This window comes from Engystomops pustulosus, chromosome 8 (assembly GCF_040894005.1).
Source record: "Engystomops pustulosus chromosome 8, aEngPut4.maternal, whole genome shotgun sequence".
Taxonomy (NCBI): domain Eukaryota; kingdom Metazoa; phylum Chordata; class Amphibia; order Anura; family Leptodactylidae; genus Engystomops; species Engystomops pustulosus.
In genome coordinates, this window is record NC_092418.1 from 71,782,241 (window position 1) to 71,801,092 (window position 18,852).

The 18,852-nt window shown below is 41.7% G+C and overlaps 1 protein-coding gene across 4 annotated transcripts in view; it reads right to left on the reverse strand.

Annotated features, from left to right (window-relative positions):
• The window catches only part of LOC140075372 (aldehyde oxidase 1-like), a 152,418-nt gene that overhangs the window by 59,348 nt on the left and 74,218 nt on the right, over window positions 1–18,852 (reverse strand). For all 4 annotated transcript variants that reach the window (XM_072121172.1, XM_072121170.1, XM_072121174.1 and 1 more), the window contains 5 exons: window positions 4,169–4,261; window positions 3,616–3,767; window positions 2,959–3,052; window positions 1,796–1,899; window positions 415–599 (listed from right to left, as the gene is read on the reverse strand). In XM_072121172.1, the coding sequence (XP_071977273.1) occupies window positions 415–599; window positions 1,796–1,899; window positions 2,959–3,052; window positions 3,616–3,767; window positions 4,169–4,261 (628 nt within the window). The remainder of the gene's footprint in view (window positions 1–414; window positions 600–1,795; window positions 1,900–2,958; window positions 3,053–3,615; window positions 3,768–4,168; window positions 4,262–18,852) is intronic.

Sequence of the window (18,852 nt, forward strand, 5' to 3'; positions counted from 1 at the left end):
GGGCAGTATTATAGTAGTTATATTCTTGTACATAGGGGGCAGTATTATAGTATTGATATTCTTGTACAATGGGGGCAGTATTATAGTATTTTTTTTTGTACATAGGGGGCAGTATTATAGTAGTTATATTCTTGTACATAGGGGGCATTATTATAGTAGTTATATACTTGTACATAGGGGGTAGTATTATAGTAGTTAAAAATAAGCACCAATCTTGCAAAAATAAGCACCAATCTTGTTCACAGACTGCGTCTGGTATTACAGCACTGATCCATGATATAGCACCAGATACAATCTATGGAAAGCAACTGGGTTTTACTAATCTTAGACAACCCTTTAATTCCTTTGAGAATCTCTAGTATATAACTAATCTCTCTAAAAGATAGGTATATTTTATACCTGTTTCATTCATACCTGCCGATAAGTGCCTTGCAGGTGTTCTCTGCATATACAGTGGTAGCACCGATACCACCATAGAAAATGGAAATGTCTTTTATCACATCTGTGCCTTTATTGAACTCTACTTGCATTCCGGCATTGACAATGGCAAAGGCATTTTCTTGTCTCTGGGCTTGTCTGTATGCCGACACAAATTGCTCCTGAATTAAAACAGAACAAAATGTAACATTTTAAAACTGCTAAATCAGCAGATTTACAACAACCGAAGTTGCAGTACTCAGCTGTCATATGTACGATACCTAAGGAAGCCATGTTGTTAAAGGGAACCCGTCATCACATTTACACAAATTCAGCTGGTGACAAGTTCTCATAGAGCTCTATTAACTAACTGACACCCTCCTTTTAGCTAAACATTGTATCCCTCACATTTCCTTAAATGAACTTTATCTTATATTAACTGGCATCATAGGGTGTGTGTCCTGTTTGACCAGCCTCTCCCAGCTACTCCTCCCTATGTTCCATTACTCTTCTCATAACACCAGGCTGATGTCACCTAAGGTCCTTTACCCAGGTATGATTGCAATATTTAATCCATGTATGTATCTGATCACATGGAAGCATCATGTCATGATCATAGCAGCCTCCATGGACTTCTACTACTCCCCATACCTCCATGAAGGCAAGGTGGGATTTCATGTGATCAGATACATACATGGGGTAAATGTTGCGATCATTACAGGACCTTAGATGAGGTCACCCTGGTTACATGACATGAAGTGGCAATAATATAAAAGAGCTTTCTCTCAATGTTACAGACAGCAGCATATAATAGCACTGAGACCTGTCAATCAGGAATCAGAACTACACTTAACTTTTCACAGGCTCTAGCATTGGCTCATTGAGAGGAAGCAGAAGTTGTTCAATGCCAGGCCTTCATCTCTCACAGGCCCTATAACCGATGTGAGAAGCATGCCGTTGATCATACTTCTTCACATAACATTAAAACACACTGGGCCCCATTTAGGAAAAACAGTGCAATCTGCGCTATTTGCAGTTTGCCTGGGTATTGTGCAGGACGCGACAACTGTTTTTGGTGCACCTTTAACATGGGGCGTGCAACACATTTCTGTCGGACTGTACATGATGTACATGTGTCACATGGTCCGACTGAGCACAGGAACGCCCGATTCAGGGCAGAAATTTGTATCGTGTTGGGTATAGTGCAGCCATGACACAGATGAATGGCGTGCGACACATATGTGGCGCTAACGCTTCTTAAATAAATGTGCAAGCAGTTTGCTCTAGAAAGAACATGCAAAGTCTGACAGAAAACAGGCTTTAGTAAATGTGGCCCACTTCCTTTTAGTCAATATGAGATGGTGATTTTAAAACCAACCTTTTTAGAATATGGGATAAGAACAGATAGCAGGATTTCTTCAGGCTTCAGAGCAGATGAACCCGTGAAAAAAGCATCATTTAAAGGGATTGTCCGCAAACTTCCTATATATTAAATAAGGAACACAAAATGAAAAAAATAAAAATTACTTGGATGTGCGTTCATGAGCATTTTTTCACTATGAATTTTATTGAACTAAGACTGGAATTATTCTGTAAATGAGTGTTATTGTTTATTTAATCTGTAATTGTTTATTTTTTTTATAGCTTTTTGTTTCATTTCTTTGTCACCTTGTTATGATCTAGCTGTAATAAATAGAGATATTCTTCCTTGGAATTCAACCGATAAACTGCAGTAATGGGAAGTACTTTGCTACATACACTAGGTACAAGGGTACTGGGTACATATAAGGTTCCTGTAGCTCAGTTCCTGGCAGATGTGTCTTCTACTACCAGATGACTGGCACAATATTCCACCCACAATAAGGACATCATGAGAAGGTTCCCTGTGACAGGGTATGATTCAAAGGCTCTTAAATGCAGTAGCCAGATGATCCAGATGTGGCTCAGTTTCTTTATTTGTAATCTAAATATACAAAGATATCATGGGAGATGGCCTCAACACAGCTCCCAGACCGGAAAGTCCTCAGACTCCTCTGCTAGCCGCTCCTTATGGCCTAAGGATCTGGTCTCAGCCTCAGATCCTAACTCCTTCCTGCACATCATCAACTCAGCAACCTCTTTATAGCCACGTCACTGTAACAACTCACCCTCAGAACAACAACCCCTGACCGCATGAGCTTTACATCTTGCTCTGCAGCGTAGGGACGGGTAGAGGAATACTTAATGAGCAGCCGTGCTCTACCCCAAACCCCTCCAGACACTCCACAGAGGTGAGTCTCCACAATGTATTTCTGTGCATTTATCTGCAAGTTTTAAGAATACTAGATTTCCTTCCCCCTAATAATATGTGGATAAGTTTCCTAAACAAATTGCAGGAACAGAACATTTCAAGAGTCCAAAGAGTTCACAGAAATGAAACAATAGGTCATGTCCCGCCACATGTCCCAACCTAGAAAGTTCCTCCATCCACAAATTTGACTACAGTTGTTTGTGGGGAGATCACATGAATATCTAATACTCAAGAAGCAATGCCACAGCTACCTGTAGATGCCAAGTTCAGCATGGTGCCTCCTGCAGCAAGAACAGGATTCAGGTCGCTTGTTCCAGCTTTGCTGATGACATGTCCTCCTAGAGACTAGTTTTGCAAATGTAAAAAGTATTGTCAGATAAATATAAGGCTTTGGATTCGCTAATACAAATTAAACAGCCAACCCTCTATTGTGCATGAAAAGGACACAACACATGTTTAAAGGACATCTACCACCAGGATGAAGGATTGTAAACCAAGCACACTGACATACTGGTGTGCACCCTCTCTGGGTTTTACAATAAAAGGCTTTTACAATTATGCAAATTAGCCTTTGGGGCTCAAGGCTTGATTAACATCTATGGAGCCTGGAACCCCCTCAGGCTCATTGCATAATTTTTAAAGCCATTTTTTCTTACACGGGATAGGAAGCTAAAAGAAGAGCTGTTCATACCAAGGGGGAGAGGGGTGGGGGGTTGTCACACACCAGTATGTCAGTGTTCTTTGTTTACAATCCTTCATCCTGGTGGTAGATTTTCTTTAATGGAAGTTATTGGGGGAAATGTTTTAACTTGTCCAATATTTCTGTTGTGTTGCTTTGTTTCAGCTACAATAAAGGTAGAATACTGGAAAATAACAATGATTAATGATTTATATGGAAAAACACTTACTGCCATGCTTCTGATCTGCTCTCCAGCCAATGTCCTTAGTTGCTGTAGTAAAGCTTTAAATATCTTGGTTTTCTCTTGTGGTAGCTTAGAGACGTTCTCCTGCAATATCTGTTTAACCTCAGACAAGCTTGTCGCGGCCCCAATCACGAGACCTAAAAAAGGAATGTGCATTTCTCTTCATCATTAAATGTATATCTAATACCAACAATAGTTAAGTAACTAACTTCTTCATAAAGAACTAAAGTGGTTGTCCTATGTTAAATACTGTATGACATTTCTAATCTCAATAAGACTGTCCAAATGTTTTTATTGCTAGTAGGGCCAGTGACACAGATGTCACAGCTACATTGACAGAAAATATAACAAAGGCTGCATCATGTATACATTATTATGAAATATGACAATGATGTATGACGACAAATGAAATTTTGATTCTACAACCATTGCCATAGGACTCAGAATATCAAAATCATTTGCGAATTACATTGAAAAAAAGCCTGAAACCCAAATCTACAACTAAATTATTATAATAATGATAACAATTATAAAATACCTTGATCATTAGACGTAATGGTATATAACTCTGCGATTCTCAGTGGTGAGATGATAACAGGGAAAACAGCACCCTCAAACTTCATCTGTAAACCTGAAAAACAAGCAGCATTGGTTTCTACGGAGCATTGTCAGTTAAAGCAATTGAAAACATAATAGTCTATTAAAAGTAGTAATAATATAGTATATACCTAATACTTGAAGAACGTAGTACAATGTGAGCTCACCTGAAAATGCTGTGTCTTGTGGTCCCACCATGGATTAGTGAGCACAGACAGCCTTTGCTCCAAGTATACAAATCAAAACCAATAAGTCCAGCTTCAACAACGGAATCCAGAGTTATCCTAACTCTGGATTCCGTTGTTAAAGCTGGACTTATTGGTTTCGATTTTCATACTTGAAGAGTTACTGAACTTTTGAATCTACATTTTTTATTTTCTTAGAAATGAATAGAGCAGGTAATAGAAAGTAGTTTCTCGGTGCCATTTTCTGCTTCTTACTCATGTAGTAAGCAGTATATCTGAAACAGGGGCGGTCTGGGAAATTAAAGTGGCTCTGTAAAAAATGTAGGGGAGTCAAAACAAGTAGGCAGGGTCATATGATGTGAGTGTAGTTAGCAAAGCGTTTGTCAAAGCCACCTTGTTAGTAGATGGTCTTAACACAAAACAAGAACAACTTTTTGTTAAGAAGCAGGTTTAATGTGAATGCATGCAAAGAATAAAGCAAAACAACAGTGCATGAGGCGAACATACAGGCAAGAAAGTTTTACTGACCCTTCCTCAGTACATACATGTAGAATGCAGAGGGAGTAGAGATTGATACTGACTCCTTGTGCAGAAATATATCTCCTATAATACTATTAGAACAACAAAACTTCATCTAATATATAAAGCTGAGGCGTGTGTAGGTATGTCCAAGCAGGTAAGTCCAAGCAGCACAAAAGCAATTAAAGAAAATGGCTGCACTCCAAATAATCCATAGAAAGTGATCCTTTTTATTCCATATTCAAATGTGACAGTAATATAGATATAGAGATAGATAGATAGATGGATATAAAACATTTATTGTTAACTGCTCTTAGCTATAACATTGGTCACATGTCCACATCCCATGTCCTGTATGGGCAGGTCATGTGATCACCATCTCAGTGAGGTAATGTGCAGTGATGGTAGCTACACACAATATTAGTATGGTAACAGCGCAGGACAGTTTGATCATGACTCAGAGCAGTGCATAAAAAGAAAGAAGCGAGGGATCAAGGAAGTTGTAGTTGTAGATGGTGGAGATGCCTCCTATAGAAAGCCCAAAAAATGTTGTAAATCATAAAAACAGACTATTATAAGGATTAATTGTAATCCAAGAAGATGCATAACTAGAGTACTAGCAGCCATAGCAGCTGCTACGGGGCCCACAGCGTCAAGGGGCCCCGTCATTTGTCCCGACACTAAGGAATGGAGGATGTGCACGATTATATATATATAATTCTGTATATTGTACAGCATAATATGTATATGACATATATGTATATGGTATATGGTGCATATATACTGTATGAGGCATATTTATCAGGGCCCCTTTGCGCCACATCAGCTTATTGCTAGCACTTGCGATTATTTTGCCCTCTCCGCCACCTTCACGCCAGTGAGGCGTGAAAGGGGGGGGGGGGCGCGGCTGGCCCCGGGACAAAATTCTTAATTGGGCCCCCCACCCAATTATACCTAAAAAAACCCTAAAAACATTTCAGTGATTATTACATATTCTGCCCCCACAATTAATTATTTAATATTCTGTCCCCCCACAATTAATTATTACATATTATGTCCCCCCATAATGAATTATTTCAGATTCTGTATCCCTCAACAACGAATTATAACATATTCTGCCCCCCCCCCCACAATGAATTATTATATATCCTGTCCCCTACAATGAATTATTACATATTCTGCCCCCCCACAATGAATTATTACATATTCTGTGCCTCTCAACAATGAATTATTACATATTCTGCCCCCCCCACAATGAATTAGTTCATATTCTGCCCCCCCCCACAATGAATAATCACATATTCTGACCCCCCCCAATGAATTATCACATACTCGACCCCCCCCACCATGAATTATCACATATTCTGCCCCCCCCACAATGAAATATTACATATTCTGCCCACCCACAATTAAATATTACATATTCTGCCCCCCCACCTTACAATGTAATATTACATATTCTGCCCCCCCCCAAATGAATTATCACATTTTCTGCCCCCCCCCAATGAAATATTGATATATATATTGATATATTTAAAAGTTTGTTAATATTAATTTAGCATACTTGAGAAATGTACTTCATGTCTGTTCCATTACACTGAGCACTTTAAAAAACAGAGTATTTTATAGTGCGGGCATTATGCAGTATGCCACTGTATTCACATGCATATTTGCACTCATCATACGTGTTACACTCCGTGTTTGGACTGGTTGTGCATTTTGATATTCAGATATATATTAATTGGTTCATTAACATAAATGTAGTTAATTATGTTTGAAATATTTACAGAAATGAGACCTGATAGGATCACAGCATGCACCAAGTGTCAGGCACAGTTGAATTATCCACATATTCTGCCCCTCCCAATGAATTATCACATATTCTGCCCCCCCACAGTGAATTATCACATATTCTGCCCCCCCCCCCACAATGAAATATTACATATTCTGCCCCCCCACCATACTATGAAATATTACATATTCTGCCCCACCCCCCCAACAATTACATATTCTGCTTAATTTGAAAATACCCTGTACTCACCTCTGGCTCCTTCTGACTCTCGCGTCTTCCTTCTACCACCCGCTGCCAGACAGGAAGGGGTGCACGGCCGCATGATGACATCATCACGCGGCCACGCATCCTAGTTCATGGGGCGATGTGCGCCGGGGTGGTCTTCCGGCCACATTGCTCCAGTTATAGTGCTTGAACGGCTGCTTCCGGCCGCATCGTGCACTATACAGTGACAGGCAGGAGCTTCCTGTCCGGACGGAGGCTCCTGTCCGACTGCCAGTGGCGTACCGACCGCGGTTGCCATTGAGACCGAGCCCATCGTCTCCGGCACTGCTAATAGCCCTGGGCCGCCCCCCCCCATCCGATGGGCCCGGTCTCAATGGCGACCGCCGTCGGTACGCCACTGTGAAAAGTCGACAGCTGCGGTTTTTTCTACGCCATGATACATGGCGGAAGCTGCAAAAAAACGCACGAGCGCCGACGTATGATAAATATGTACCTATGTGTGTATAGATACAGTATGCTGTATGTCTGTATATGGAACTCTGTGTGTGTCTATATTTATGTGTATGTGTGTAAGTGTGTATAAAAGTGTATAAGAGTATATATATATGATCACTGATTACTTTTACAAAAAAATAAAACATAGCTTTTATTTCTCTCTTTTTAAAATATATTACACAAGACTGTGATTACAGCTGGTTGCTGCTATTTTATATCACTATAGCTGTTGCATTATTGTGTTGCAACATATTATTATCACTAATATACATAAACAAGTGCGGCAAGCAATTATGAGGTTCCCTGTGTAGATATGACAATAATTTCTGTCTAATCCACTATGGCCTCATATATTTCAGCTGATAGAAGTTGCTGCTGATCTGTTGATGCTCAAGCAAGTTTGATCTGTGCTACTGTACTATCTGAACACCATATCGCTATCTACACCTAAGTTCTTGAGTTCTTGATAACAAGGTCTTTAAAGTTCACGAAAATGTACTGCAAGCGCATTTACAATGAAAGCACTGGAAGCAGTGCTATTCCTGATGATATTAACGTTATTTTCCCCCAGATCTAAAAAAAAAATAAGCTATGTTTTATTTTTTGTAAAATACCTCCACCCACAGTGAATTTTAGACATATTAAGGAAATATATTGTGATAACTCACCGCAAAAGTAATCAGTGATCATTGTGAATTATCTTAAATACGTTGAAAAACGGGGATGGCAGGTTTCCTGGCAGCCAATGTGAACAATGACAAACGGCTTGATGAAGCAAGAGAGGTGTTCTCAAAAAGCACATTAACATTTCAAACACAAACATGTTAAAAAAAAACGTGTTTAATGAAGTTACCACCCTTTATAAAGAGCATACACGCTCCTGGTGGGAGCTTCATAGACTAGAAACATATCTAGTTAATAAAATCGTCCCTACGGGACTTAGCATCCCCCTGTCCCGTAGGGTGGGAGGTGGGAACAAGAAGCAACAGAGAGCTCTCTCAGATTGATGCACAATCTTGCAGAAGGAGAAAAAAAAATCAACTAGATAAATTATTGACACCGCTCAATTCAGCCATTGAAAAAGTGAGAGGGTTTACATCGGACCCTAGCTTTGAGAAAAGGGAAAAAATCCTGGAAGCCACTCTTAGTAAATATACCTCACACATAAAAGAACGCAAACACGCGCAATCTATAAGAGACACACAAGACTTCAGGGACAAAATAGTGTATGAAGTATTGCAGAAAAGATCAGAGAAAACAGCAGATATGGACGTTACCTCATCAGAGGCAGAAGCTTCAGATATTGAGAGTAGTGCCATAGGAGGAGGTAGAGGTCAAAACAAACGAGAGAAATAGAGGCAGAGGAAGAGGTCAAAGAAATAATTTTTTAGACCTCCCAGTAGGCCCACCACCATACCCATTGAGGGGAAGACAAATCCAGAGCCAGGAAGAGCAGACGACCTCCAAGTGATAAAGCTCTCATCCCACCCCCTAACCACACAAGAAATGAATGTGCTAGCCAGGGGTTTATCCTTTGTCCCTCATGTCAGAACCAACATCTTTGAGTGGACATCAGAGGCTTCTCTGACCTAGAATCTCTGTTTGCAGAAGCTAACAGAGAAGAAGGGAAAGGCCCATTCACTGAACTCACATTGAAAAGCACTAAGCCCCCCCCCCTTACCCCCCATAGGGGATTATGCACTGATTGATTTGTTTGTGGAACTTATAACAAAGAACCTAAAAAAACTAAATCCAATGAAGTGTCAACATCAGAACTCCAGCAAAGAGGATACAGAAGCTTTAAATCTGTTACGCAGTGATCCCACCCTTGTCATAAAACCATCAAACAAGTGTGGGAACATAGTCTGTATGGACAGACATGCAAATGAGGAATTGTGTCTGTCCATCCTTGAAGATGACCAGTGCTATAAAAAACTGGAGGTAAATCCTACGACTGCATACAGGGATGAATACAGATTCATGCTACCGAAATATCCTCAGATTGCAGTATTTTACTCTATCCCCAAACTCCATACACAAAACGCCAGCTGCTACTTGGACAAATTGCTAAGACCTTTTATACTATCTCTCCCATCATATGTGAGAGATACGATGGAAGTCCTTAAAAAACTTGTGGATGTGGAGGAGCTGTACTCCTCGATCCCACATGTACAGGGGATTGAGGCAGTGCACTTCTTCTTACAGGCAAGAGGGGTACAGTATTACCAACATAATGAGTTCATAATGACTTCTCGAATATGTCTTCAGCCATAACTATTTCCTCTTGGGGGCCGCCTTCTTCCACCTATGCGAACCTGTACCTCGGCCGGTGGGAGGATAGGGTGGTCTTTGGACAGGAGATGAGTGAATGGACACAACATGTCCCGTTATGGCTGAGGTACATAGATGATGTACTGCTAGTCTGGACATCCACACAAGAGAATTTTGAAAGATTTGTGGCCATTCTAAACTGTAATAACCTCGGTCTCCACTTTGCATCGGAAATTCAGGATAAGTAAAACCATAGATGGACAAATTGGTACCACAGTGTACAGAAAAATCACAGCCACCAATAATCTATTGATGTGGGACAGCTGCCATCCATACCCCCTTAAAAAGGAAATTCCCAAGGGACAATTTCTTCGCATGCGAAGGAACTATAGCGGTTTTAGAGAGTTTAGAAAGAAGTCTAAGGAATTAAAGGATTGTTTTTCACGCCCTGGCTTTCCAAACAGGATTCTACATGAATCTTGCAAAGCAGCATGTATGGCAGATAGAAGCGCTTTATTAACACCTAAAAAGCATACCAACGATACCGATTGTAGAACTAGGATTATTGGTACATACGATGGCAGCAATGAGGAGATCCGAGACATGTATGACAAAGAGGTCGCCAAAATCATCCCCTCGGAACCAGCAATTAGCTACAGGAGAGGAAGAAATTTAAAAGACCTCTTGGTCCACAGCTATTTACCTCCCCAAAAACCCAGCAGAACTTGGACGGAGAAGAGACCAAAGGGGACCTTTCTCTGCGGACACTGTTCTGCATGTTAATGGATCACCCCCTGTAAACAGATAACTAGTGCATCCACAAGGAGCAGTTTTGAAATACGAGACTTCATAAACTTCTCTTCTGTAGGAAAGGTATATTTGGCCACCTGCACATGTCCCACGGATTATGTAGGTAAAATCTTCCGTCAGTTCAGGAAAAGGATTCAAGAACAAATGTCAGACATTAGAGACAATAGAGACACCCCTATTGCGAAACACATGTGACAACACCATCAAGGGAATCTGAAGGCAATTTCCTTCATTGGTATAGAAGAAGTGAGACCATCTCCTAGAGGAGGAGACTGGGATAAGATGATTCTCAAGAAGGAAGCCCAATGGACCTTTAAGATGAACTGTGTTAAGCCACTTGGCATAAATGACTTCATATCATATGCAAGCTTTATTGAATAAACTGACACATATGCTCTATTTAAGGTATAAGATACTTTCCCTGTACCTATTACCTGAACTATCCATCATAAAGATCCAGAATTGAAAATAATGGAATCCTTGTAACACATTACTCTTCACCATAAACTATACAGTAGACACCTCCCTTGAGTTCATGATAACAAGTTCTTTAAAGTTCGCGAAAAAGTACTGCCAGCCCATCTGCAATAAAAGCACTGGAAGCAGTGATATTCCTGATGATATTAACCTTATTTCCCCCCACCGATCTGGAAATGCCTTCAAATACTGTCCCATCTTGATGAGAGTACCGGAGAAATAAGCCAGCAACTCCCCCTTATATACCTGGGTACACTTATACGGGTCTTGTGTAGTGCTGACCCCTTGATCGATAACTGGCGGGTGCAGAACGACCGGCAGTAAGTGTACTCACTCAGCGGCATGACAGAAATGTGACTGCCAAGGAGCTGGGTGCCCGCACCCTGCTGTGCATGCGCTGGGGTTGGATCTGTGGGTACAGTAGCACAGCATGAGGACTCAGGTACCAAAGACAAGGGTACAATGCTCGCATGCCAGCGGGAGGTGCCAGAGTTCTCTGGATCCGCCTACCCTGCAGTGATAGGTTGCTCGCCTCTGACTCCGGCATCACGTCACTATCTCGATCCTATGATTGGACAGGAAGGAAGGCTTGTCAGCGGTGACGAGCCTAAGGACGGGGCATTTAAACAAGAACTGTTTGGCACGTGCCACGGCTAGCATTATGCGGAGGTTGTGTTCTACATTACCCTAGAAAAAAATCTTGCCTAAACAATTGGACCCCTGAGGAATCGGGCAAAAATTGCAGCTGAAATTAGGTGTAGATAGCGATATGATGTTCAGATAATACAGTAGCACAGATGAAATTTGCTTGAGCATCAACAGTTCAGCAGAAACTTCTATCAGCTGAAATATATGAGGCCATAGTGGATTAGACAGAAATCATTGTCATATCTACACAGGGAACCTCATAATTGTTTCCCGCTCTTGTTAATTTATATTAGTGATAACACTATGTTGCAACACAATAATGCAACAGCTATAGTGATATAAAATAGCAGCAACCAGCTGAAACAATCACTTAAGAATTAAATAAACAAGTCGACAGAGAGTGACACAGAGTATCTGTAATCACAGTCTTGTCTAATATATTTTAAAAAGAGATAAATAATAGCTATGTTTTATTTTTTGTTAAATACCTCCACCTACAGTGAGGCCCCCCTAATTATGCCCCTGAATCCAAGCACACTTACATGGTTGCTTGTGCCCCCTCTATCGGGATCTGCTCTTCTTTTAGCTTCTTAAGCCCTTGTTTTTATGAAAAAAGGTTTTACCAGGGGCTCCAGGTTCCAAGTACAGGTATAAAGCCTGGAGCCCCTCGGGCTCATTTGCATAAATTTTTACCTTTTTTTCTGTAAAAACAAGAGCATAGGCAGCTAAAAAAGAGCAGATCCTGCCAGAGGGGGCACACATCAGCATGTAAGTGTGCTTGGTTTTCAATCCTAATGGTAGATGTCCTTTTTTAAGCTGTTTTTTTGATTAATGACATTGGGGCACATTTACTAAGGGCCCGATTCGCGTTTTCCCGATGTGTTACCCGAATATTTCCGATTTGCGCCGATTTTCCCTGAATTGCCCCGGGATTGTGGCGCACGGGTTTGAATTTTGTCGCGCGCGCACCAGCTTCCGTGCGCCACAAATAGGGGGTGTGGTTTTCGAGCAACTCGAATTATTCGGACAAGCCCCAGAATTTAAAAACCGAATTGTGTCGCAAGACGTGCACTCAGATACACCGGGCTGAAGGAGGTGAATGTCAGGGCAATTTTCTTTTGCTTAGGATCCTACTTGGAGAATGTTGCTTTTGAAAAGCAAGAAGCCCCAGTTAAAGGGATAAATCTGCAGGTATGCTCTCTCCTCAAGCCCCACTTAAAGGGATAGGTCTGCAGGTATGCTCTCTCCTCAAGCCCCACTTAAAGGGATAGGTCTGCAGCTATGTTCCATCCACAAGCCCCACTTAAAGGGATAGGTCTGCAGCTATGTTCCACCCACAAGCCCCACTTAAAGGGATAGGTCTGCAGCTATGTTCCATCCACAAGCCCCACTTAAAGGGATAGGTCTGCAGCTATGTTCCACCCACAAGCCCCACTTAAAGGGATAGGTCTGCAGCTATGTTCCATCCACAAGCCCCACTTAAAGGGATAGGTCTGCAGCTATGTTCCACCCACAAGCCCCACTTAAAGGGATAGGTCTGCAGCTATGTTCCATCCACAAGCCCCACTTAAAGGGATAGGTCTGCAGCTATGTTCCACCCACAAGCCCCACTTAAAGGGATAGGTCTGCAGCTATGTTCCATCCACAAGCCCCACTTAAAGGGATAGGTCTGCAGCTATGTTCCACCCACAAGCCCCACTTAAAGGGATAGGTCTGCAGCTATGTTCCATCCACAAGCCCCACTTAAAGGGATAGGTCTGCAGCTATGTTCCACCCACAAGCCCCACTTAAAGGGATAGGTCTGCAGCTATGTTCCATCCACAAGCACCACTTAAAGGGATAGGTCTGCAGCCATGCTCTCTCCTCCTGGTCCATTTAAAGGGGTTTTGTGTGATGTATGTGCATTACACCCTGCTCCTATCTCCTGATGAGTGATATAAGTGCTTGTCGAAAGTGAATATGGATGCAAAACACTGCTTTTGCTTAACATAGGCATCACTTGCCTCCGATGAGCACATAAGAATTAATAATCAGTCCTTATCAGAATGTTCCCTGTCCCCAATGGGGCTCCCAATCAACAAAACCTGCAAGTATGTTTTTGAGCGTGGGATGAAACCGGAGGACCTGGAGGAAACCAACACAAACATGGAGAGAACTGCAAACTCTGTGCAGATATTGACCTGGATGGGACTTGAACCGAGGTCCCCAGTGCTGCAGGGCTGTAATGCTAACTAATGAGCCACCATGCCACCCAGCATACATTGCTCTTGTGCAGGCTGCATAGTGGAAAGATGTATATTTATTTGTAAAGCTTTACGGAATTTACTGACGCAATATAAATAAAAATTATCTTGTTAACTGTTGCAAGCTTTTAGTCCTTGATTTAAAGTTTTAGCATCAGATGGAGCCAAAAGGCCACCCGCCGTCTGCAACTATGTGCCAATGTATACACAAAGGTCACACGTCAGGGGCTTTAGTGACATATACGCTGAGCCTAGACCAAGAATATGGTGTGAACCCAGCCAAATACACCAAGCTGCCCACATCATGTAAGTTATCTTTAGCCAAAGTGTCTGTGTGTCCCTGTACTCCCCCCCCCAGTGTTTATGTCACCATCCCCCCCCACCAGTGTTTATGTCACCATACCCCCCCTCCACCAGTGTTTATGTCACCATACCCCCCACCAGTGTTTGTCACCATACCCCCCCACCAGTGTTTATGTCACCATACCCCCCCCCACCAGTGTTTATGTCACCATACCCCCCCACCAGTGTTTATGTCACCATACCCCCCCACCAGTGTTTATGTCACCATACCCCCCCACCAGTGTTTATGTCACCATACCCCCCCCACCAGTGTTTATGTCACCATCCCCCCCACCAGTGTTTATGTCACCATACCCCCCCTCCACCAGTGTTTATGTCACCATACCCCCCCACCAGTGTTTATGTCACCATACCCCCCCCCACCAGTGTTTATGTCACCATACCCCCCCACCAGTGTTTATGTCACCATACCCCCCCCACCAGTGTTTATGTCACCATACCCCCCCACCAGTGTTTATGTCACCATACCCCCCCCACCAGTGTTTATGTCACCATACCCCCCCACCAGTGTTTATGTCACCATACCCCCCCCACCAGTGTTTATGTCACCATACCCCCCCCCCCACCAGTGTGTTGCTGCTCCTGTTTTATTCTGGAGGCTAACGTAATAAACAGTCTTTTTTATGCAAAAAAAAATAATTTATTCAAGCATTGTTTTAAAATCACATTACTTTTATTTCAATTCAGACATCAAAGAAAAATAATGATACCTTAATAAATACGTCTCATGCTATTGATTTACAGCAACTTTACAAACACAGTTGCCTGTTTTGGGGGATAATCATGGTAAAAAGGTAACTTTTTGTTACATTTTTTTTTCCATAACGTTTTTTATTTTATTTTTTGTTTTGTAAAAATTTTTTATTTTTTATTGCATTTTTAGTGTTGGGGGGGCTTGCCGATTCGCCGCCTCCATCTCCCGTGCTCTGCGGATGGCATTGTCGTACACCTGGGGACACTGCTGCCGAAGTAGCTCCAGAACAATGGCACTGGGAGCATCAGGTGCTGCTGTGGACTGCTCAGGACGCCCAGCCATGATAGATACCAGCTGTGCAATTAGCCTCGCTGTGCACCTTTTATGCATAAATTTGTGGCCCAACTCATGCGCCACATTTATCACGCGTGCGACACAATTAGTAAATGGGCGCATATCCCATTCTAGTGGGAGGGACGCACTTTTTGTGCATTCCAATTCGATCTTAGTAAATGTGCCCCATTGAGTTTTGCATTAATTTAATTTAGAGCATTATGGGTTTTTATATTAGACGTTCATATTCCCAGAATACCCCTTTAAATGTAGTGGGCAAATCCATTTCCATGGAAGTTGAAAGTCTCTGACTGTCACCCTATAAGATCTGTATTGGTAAGTCTGATGACCAATGTAATGCCCTATTTATGCCCTATAATTCATTCTGACACATCAGTGCTTCACTGAAATTACTAAAAGGCTGCAAACTTGGTTGTGCACTGATGCAGGGATTAGTAAAACAGGTGCATGATAGACCAGTCTTATTAAATTCTCCCATAGAGTATTAAGCTATTCAGCGTGTGCTGTAATGGTACATAATTGTAAGCAGTTATTCCCCTTTAAAACATTTAAAGAGAACCTGTCATGTCAGAAACCCCACACAAATCCTAATCGTGCAAATCGTGCAGACAAACTCTTCTGCCCCCTCCTGACCGTTTAGCCTCCTAAAACTGCTTCCTTCTTGGAAATCACCGTCTTCCTCGGCTAGATCCTTGCGCAGCCTCAGTGAGCCTGTGAATTTGGCACTAACCCTGCAAATACCTGGCCAGTGCTGGCCAGCTTCACAAACGCATCACACATGCACAAATCGTCAGTGTAGTTTCATGGTGCGTCTGTGAAGCTGACCAGCGCTACCATTAAGTCTGTGCAAGGAGCAAGCCGAGGAGGACAGTGACATCCAAGAAGGAGGAGGAGGAGGAGTTAAAAACCTAGGAGGCGGGGTAGCTTGACTACATGGTTGAACTCCCCCACCTCCTCAAGAAAGACAGAACCTAAATAAAATACATTTTAGGAGAAATGCTTCAGTGCAGACTTTAAAAAAAAACTAAGGCACACTTGGATATTAGTGTACTGTTGGGGGTTTCTAATGTGAAAGGTTCGCTAAAACTGCTAAAGCCAGTATATGTATAGGAGTGGTATAGGCAACCAGTCCATTTTATGTGACACGGCTGTTCGGGTCAGGCATGGTGCATTGAGACTCAATGGGGTTCAGTCACTAAGGGTTGCACTGCGCACATTATTGCACGCATTATAGACGAACAATGCACTTTCTGTGAACTCCAGTGACCATGTAAGTAAATGTACCCCAATGTGCTTACTGTACTGTATGCTGTATGGAAACATGAACATATTGCTATAATAAAGTATATTACAAAGTTTACCATTATAATCAACACTTTTGATTTATAATATTTCTAAAAAGGTTTAGTTATGCTTTAAATTCGATTGAATTAAATTTAACCCCTTATCGCGATGTGTGACTTATTAATACATACACCAGTTTAAGTGGATAGATTTGTGACAGGGTCCATACAACTAAAGGGCTATTTACAAAAAAGGTCTAAATGACCTCACTGAGACCCATTGGTCAACCATATGATAAAAAGACAGAATACTTTCTTCTTCAAAATATGAGATAGTTTTCAAAGGTGATTAAAAGCAGGGTCTCTGACCCTATCAAAGCGCTGTTGTACGGTCATAGTGAAAAATGGGCACAATCACTTACCCGGTCTGTGGAGTTCAACGGAAGTGCCTTGTCCGACAATATTGCACTCTGCCGCGATTCACTAAGATTGTGCGCCCTATATCCTGAATGTGTCGCTTCCGCGCTCAGGTCCAACAGAGTTCACCTTCTTCCTGGTGTACGTAAGTGCTTGGTCTTGCGACACAATTCGAAAGTTAAATCTTGCGCTTAGTCCGAATCAGTCGGATTGTCCGACAGCACGCCCTTTAATTTGTGTCGAATGGAAGCCAGGGGTGTGACACAAACCGATCGCATGCGACACAATCCCAGTGCAGACACCTGTTAAATACCTGTCAAAGCCAGGCATATTCAGAAAACAGTGCAAAGTCCGGCGAAAGTGCGATCCGCGACCCTTAGTAAATAAGCCCCAATGTGTATAGATGCATTATCCCGCGTTAGCTAATACAGTGATATGCAGCAGAGGCTATAAATGTTGAGCACATACCAATGTATACATCAGCTGAGTATCTGATTGAAATTGAACAGTGTATGGGATTGCCAGCTAGGGTTCAGTGTTGAGACAAAAGCCTTTTCAAAATAGCAACAAAAGTCGGAAAATTTGTTTAATAAATATAATTACAATCGGGCTCTAAAAATACTGGATCAACACTGACATCTACTGACCGACTACTGGCATTAATAACACTCACTGCAGAGCACGTTTATATGCTAAAATACTCTCCAGTGATAACACTGGACATCTCGAAAATAATATACATCTCACTCTGGCTACATACATTTTAATCACCTTTGAAAACTTTCTCATATTTTGAAGAATATGTGTCATTTTAGCACTGATTAATAAAAGTGAAGTTTTAACATCACTCGCCGGCTATCACCGATCGCAAGTGTAAACCCTTTGATCGCAGCTGCGTTGTATAAAGCCGTTAGCTAGTGGGCGCCACCATCTTGGCTTATATTGTCTATCCCTATGATGTCATCGAGGAGCTTGGGTCTTTGCAAGGCTGTATGTTTTCTGATCATTTGTTAGAATGTGCCAGTGGCACATTGCAAAAAATGATCAGTAAAATCCCCCTTTACTGCCATACTGAAGTATGGCAGTATATTGTAGGATCAATCAGATAACCTAGGGTTAAAGTACCCCTAGGGGTTCTGAAAAATATTTTAAAAAAACCTTTCCCTAAAACTGCTATAAAAATAAATAATCATAAACATGTTATGTATCACCATGTCCCAAAATGTCCAATCAAAATATAATAATAGTTATTCCCATCGTTTAACCCCATAATGGAAAATAGTGCCACAAATGGCACTTTTCACCATTTTGCAACATATAAAAATTGAAAAATTGTAAAAATTATAAAATGTGATCAAAAGGTTGTACAGTCCTCAAAATGGGAGGAAAGAAAATGTCATCTTATCTAGCAAAAAAAATACATGTCACACAGTGCCATACACCAAAAAATGAAAAAGTTATTGCCAGAATATGGCATATACAGAAGGTTTTAGTTTAGAAAATACAGAAGGTTTTAGTTTTTTTAAAATGTATTAAAAAACACAATACAACCTATATAAAATTGTAATGAGATTGCTGGGATTCACTTTTTCAGGCAAGAAAAACAGCCGGTTGCGGCACCTCCATCCACCACTTAGTGTACACAGTCCACTTTGCGACCCAGGCACGGAACCACCGGGTAGGTGCTCAATATTCAGGATAACTGTGGTGCCAATATTCCAGAAAAAAGTGGTAGACCAAACTATTGTATAGAAGTAGAAAGAATTGGACGGCACTCACCCAAATCCTGTGGCATAGAAAGTTCGTCTTTATTGAAACGATCAGGACATCACAAACAGGTTACAGCGGG